Raw genomic sequence first — 5,572 nt, 5'->3', positions numbered from 1 at the left:
GCTATTCTTTTCCATGTGAAGAAATGAACATAAGTTTGCAAGACTGAGTTTGTTTCCATTCAGTCATAGATGAGAGAGGGTCTTATAAAACAAAGGCTCTCTGTACAGAGACATTGACATTGGATAGCTGCTGGAGCAGGGGGAGTTGTTTTCTTCAAAGGTTTATCCATGGGTAATTTGTCTTGTTCCTGGGATCACTTCATATATATGACCTTGTGTTGAGGTAAATCTCTTCCCAAATATGTCCCAGCAATGAAAACACAACACAGTTAGTATGATTACATGCTACCACATAGATTGGGCAGAGCTACCACTATACTACCATCTTCCACAGCTTATGAGACCCCTTAGAATTTGCCATTTCTTTAGGCCATGTGCTTCTGCTCTGCTTTTCTCCCTCTTCCATTCCACCTTTCTCTCTCTCTGCCTCAACTTCTGCTCCACCTTTCCTTTTATCTGCCCAATCTTCAGCTCTCATTTATTTTGCAAATTAAGGTGGGAAGCAGTTTTACAGGAAATCANCTGAGTGCTGACTCATTCCTTGTTCACAGCCAATCACAGGAGAACAGAATTAACATCAAATATAATTAGCCCCAGGGCTATCCACAACAACCATGTGTTATACCTAGTGAACTTCCCAACAAAACAAAACAAAACAAAACAAAAAAAAAGCAAACAATCGAACAAACAAGGAAACAAAACAATAAAAGCAGGAGAGAGATTTATTGAGATGACTTACAGTTCACAGGAGAAAGAGGCAATGGAGAGTGAAATGCGACTGTGAGCAATGGGAAAAATCAATATACTTAGTACTTTATAACTTCAAAGCTTTATACTTCAAAGCATATGATATTTTCATTCCCATCTGATCAGACTACAGTGAGGAAAAGTGAGGAGCCCATAATGACTTTACTAGGTATCTTGCCATGAAGTAATATGTGCACTTAAAAAAAAGGAAGTCTAGTCTCTTAGTTCTAATGTCATGATAATTCCTATTTGCCTGCTCTTTCTACTGCTAGTTCAGAACCCTTTCTTTGCTGCCTCTGGTTGATTTTAGTATTTAATTGAAGGGAGGAGAAAGTTTATTGTGCTCATTTACAGTCTCTAAACTCATTTGTTTGGGTGGTTAACAAAAGAGGTAATAGGACTTTAAAAAGAGACTACTAAGAGCCAAACCATGTTGGACACCAGGAGACTTGTAGTTAAATTTAATGGGAAACCAAGGTCTTTTTCACTAATTCCAAGAATTCTTCCAAACACACCATGACTTTGCGTTTAGAACTGTCTTCTTGGTGCCTCACTCTGGTCCCTTGAAGTCTACTGGCCATATGATTCAAGTTTACTGAGTCCACTTGATGCTTCTGAGTACTCTGGGACATCTTGTCTTTAGACAGGATTAACTTGTGTTGATTAGCCGTGGCCAAGTCTTCAACTAATGTTTGATCTTCAATGGAGGCACAGAATACCTTCTCTGGGGCCTGTTTATTTCCTTTGTCTTGGCGGTCAGTCTTGTCCAAGACTGCCTTGTTATCTGTCTTATGATTAGAAGATATGGTGGATTCATTTTGAGTCTGTGTCAGTACCTGAGTGAGAGGAAATTATCTATGACAAGTTTTCAATAAGAAACATAAACATAAAACCTACCCATTTGTATTTACACAAGATACTGTAAAATGAAAAGAGGCTGTAAACTCATAATTTACCTAGACTTTGCAGGGAGTACTTTCCTCTTACTTGCTTCCATGTCATTGAAGTTAGAGTGGGTTAGGCTAATGCAAGAGCCAGTATCCCACTCAGTACTCCACAAGTACTAATTTCCAGACTCACAAGTTCTCCATGGCCACTCAACATGGAACTTTCAGATATTAGCAGAAAAATAGAATTTCATTTGGGGAGATTACAGTGATCTAGTAAACAACTCTTTCTCATTTGTTCAGTGTAGTGATAGAAATTCATCCGATGAGCTATTAGCACTGTTTCAAGTTGATGCTTTGCCTTATAGATATGTGTATGTGGAAATCAAGTGCAGCATAGGATAATGCTTGTGAATTGTCTGAACAAGATCTAAGGAAGGTTGAATTTCCATAGTAGTGTGATGCTTTATAGGTTAGAGAAATACTTTAAGCATGTGTAAACAATCACAGAATCATTATATATTTTCTCTGATATTTCAAGATGAGTTATACAGTTATTCCTTTCATCGTGACAGAGGATTAATTTTTATTTATTTATCTATCTATCTATCTATCTATCTATCTATCTATCTATCTATCTATCTATCTATTTATTTTAGTTATATCTTCAGAGATGTGACCGTACTGCATGGAATTATGTCTATGTCTATCTTTGGATATGTTCCTAGAAACAGGGACCGTTTGTTATACTTGAAGAAATAGGCCTAAGACACTTATCAATTCCTTATAGAAAGAATTCACATGCTAGACATTTGTAGTACAGAACCACTGTAATTTGTCCAAGAAAAATTTTCATACACATTCAATTCCTTACATCTAACTCAAATGAAATATAAAGATAATTTATGTCAAAGATCCAAATGTGATTTTCTGATAGAAATGGTAATAATATTTTTCTACTCATATGCTATCTTGTTTTGTATAAAAAGCTCTTCTGGAGAGATATTCTTTGTAAGGGAAATTAGTGGGACTTTTATTAGGACGGCAGACATGTAAAAATATTGTCAATAATATATAAAAGATAGCATCTTAAGGGTTCCTTCTGAGGTCAGGCTGGCAGCCAGCCTATCTCCACTATAAAAACAAATCTGTGCTAGAGATGTAGGAAAAATAGAAAAACAGCAGTGTATGAGCTATGGAGAAAGGTGGGTGAAGAGACATGATGGTGTTAAGAAGAGAGAGAGAGACAGCTGTGATGCACATGCTGTCATTGCCCAATAGGATTGGCAGAGTGATATAAAGCTTATGCAGACACAGACTCAGCCCTAGAAATTAATGACTAGTTGCAGGTTTCCCTTGACTCTGGGACATGAGGAAAGGTTCACTGTCTGGATTGGGCATCCTCGAAGAACCACTGTAGGCCAGGATGTCACTTGTGATGGCTATTCCTGGTTGTCAACTTTCCTATATCTGGAATGAACTACAATTCAGAAATGAAGAGCACACCTGTGATCCAGATCTTCAGAATGGAAGACACATGACCAACAGCCAAAATTATCTTATATAAGAAATAAAAAGAAACTTTATTTTAGAAAGGGTCCTTCATTTCCTGCTGGACTCTTCTGCTTCGGACTCACCTTTCACTGTAGTATACTTGCAACTGATGATGAGTTCAATAGATGAACTCACCTCTTAATGCTTTACTTACTGACATGCCTCTCAAGCCCAGTAACGTGCAACTTTGATGCCTACAAGTGTCATATATTTGCAGCACATCTGCCTCTTCAAGTGTCCAGTTCCCACATGCCATTAGTGGGTATTATAGCTGACAAAGCTAGTGAAACCTTACTCTCTATCTCTGTAGCCCTGTTATATGCTCCAAGACACAAATGAGAATACTGTAACCCACTATACTATCAGGATTTCTGTATTCTCATGTAATGTACTATTTTCCAAAATTGTCAGGTAGATTTGAGATAAATATTATGTAACACTCACCCTTCCATCAGTGTGCATTGATGGTAACAGCAGAGTTAGGAGAAAAACCATCACTGGTAAAGGAGTCATGGTTGACACTAAGCAAAGAAAAATGTCCTGGTTGAATTAAGCCATGTATGGAACTCAGGGGCAACCAACACATTCATAGATTATATGCTAAAGAAACTCTGGTTGAAAAAATCATTTACAAAATAATGGAAGAGTTGCCATGTGAGGTTGTTGTAATATCATTGTGCCCACTTTGCCTCTAATTGATAGAATAATAAGCTAAAACACCTGACTGATAACCCTGCTGTACCTGCAAAGGACAAAGAATTCCTAGGTTCTGTACACAGAAGGAAAATGTGGGGGGGGAAAGATTCAGTTTCTATATTTTTTGCGGTGTATCATCCCATATTTTGCTACTTACTGTTTATAGCTTACATCTGTACTGGATGTAAGTCAGGGAGCCAGGGTTGTGATTATACAGATATAGTTATACCAAAGCCTTAGATGTAGCATTTTGTGAAGAGCAATTGCAAAATTTACCAATATTTTCCCTTAAACTTGAATTTATTTTTTATTTCCCCTTCATTATGAAAATATGAACACAATGAATATTTATGCCATTTAAACTCCATCTTTTGTTAGATGTGTTGTTTCCTATTTTCATTAAGGTTTAAACACCCACTGCTTATTGCACATATATCCCTTCTCAATTAGTCACTACATCCTACATCCTTTAGACACTGCTAATGACCACTTAAAGATATATTCTTCTTTATTTCGGAACACATAAATGTCTTACTTAGTACATTAAACTTGTTGTGTCTAATTTTGTATACTGTGTATACATTAGAGATTCCCAAAAAAACTTTTAAATATAAAATTTGCTTTATAATTTTATCACTGACAATAGAGAACCACTATCAGCATTGATCTACTACATTTTACATTTTTTTCTATCATTTCCTTCCCTTTCCTCCCTTCAAGTCCTCCCATGTACTCTCTAGTGCTCTCTTTCAAGTTTACTGCCTGCTTTTTCATTGCCATTATGACTAAACTTTGAGTTAAGACATCCCCACAGGGAAATGAAATGTCTTATTTGCTGGTCCTTTCCTGATCAGTGGCCAGGATCTAGAAAACACCTGGATCTACCTGGATCCTCATGCATTCATTGCCAAAATCTTTTAGAGTGGCAGTCTTTATTCTTGTTCTTGGTGGGCCTATATATTGGGAATTATAAATAATGCTTTTTATTCACATGACATGGAGAGACTAAAGTTTAGGAAAAAAATGTGCCCTCACTGTTTTAGTCATAGTCAGATGATGAAATGCATTCAATGTGAGTTTTCTAGTCATCAGATTAGTGTATTACTCTATATAACTTCTTTTGACCAGTTTAGGTTTTTCAACCTTGCCTGAGAGTCCATCAGTTTCCCTGTATATTTCAAGTACCAAGACTCTGAAGTGTCACTAGCCACTGTAATCTTAGCATTGTAAATACTGTCATCTTACCATCTTACCATGGAACTTGTTCTTACAATCCACAGTCTTGGCATTAATACATTTTTTTTTACACTTATTCACTACATATCTGGCTTACTGTCCTCCTCCTGTTCACCACCTCCCACAGTTCTTTTCTGCTTCCCTCTCCTCTTCTCCTCTGGGCATGCATTGCCTCCTTTGTATCTCCCTTCTCCCACCCTGTCACATCAAGTCTCTCAAGGCTAGGCATTTCCTCCCCCACTGAGGTCAGACTAGGCAGCCCAGCTAGTAGTACATATCCAAAGTACAGGCAACAACTACCTTTTTCATAGGCTTTCATATCAGGTCACTCTTGTGCAGGCTCCTGTGCCTTTCTCTGTGCTTCTCAGAGTCTCCCACTTTCATTGGTTAGAGGGCGGAGCTTTCAATGTTTTGAGGCCAGAAGTGGTTCTGCATCATTGGTTATTGTTCCC

At 37.5% G+C, this 5,572-nt stretch overlaps 1 protein-coding gene across 1 annotated transcript; it reads right to left on the bottom strand.

Annotated features, from left to right (window-relative positions):
• Window positions 1–711: 711 nt before the first annotated feature.
• On the bottom strand, window positions 712–5,572 carry LOC110312181 (exocrine gland-secreted peptide 1-like). The gene is made up of 3 exons (XM_021185732.1): window positions 5,421–5,572; window positions 3,633–3,709; window positions 712–1,583 (listed from the first exon to the last, which is right to left on the bottom strand). Exons 1-3 carry the CDS (start codon window positions 5,437–5,439, stop codon window positions 1,209–1,211), a joined length of 471 nt encoding a protein of 156 aa, XP_021041391.1. The 5' UTR covers window positions 5,440–5,572; the 3' UTR covers window positions 712–1,208.

Source organism: Mus caroli, chromosome 17 (genome assembly GCF_900094665.2).
Source record: "Mus caroli chromosome 17, CAROLI_EIJ_v1.1, whole genome shotgun sequence".
NCBI lineage: Eukaryota > Metazoa > Chordata > Mammalia > Rodentia > Muridae > Mus > Mus caroli.
The sequence above is the reverse complement of the archived record's forward strand: the minus strand, read 5'-3'. Positions and strand labels throughout refer to the sequence as shown.

Excerpts from the sequence above, each read along its gene's own strand:
- LOC110312181 (XM_021185732.1), bottom strand. Across the intron at positions 1,584-3,632 it reads CAATGCACACTGATGGAAGG|GTACTGACACAGACTCAAAA; the intron begins GTGAGTGTTACA and ends CCTCTCACTCAG.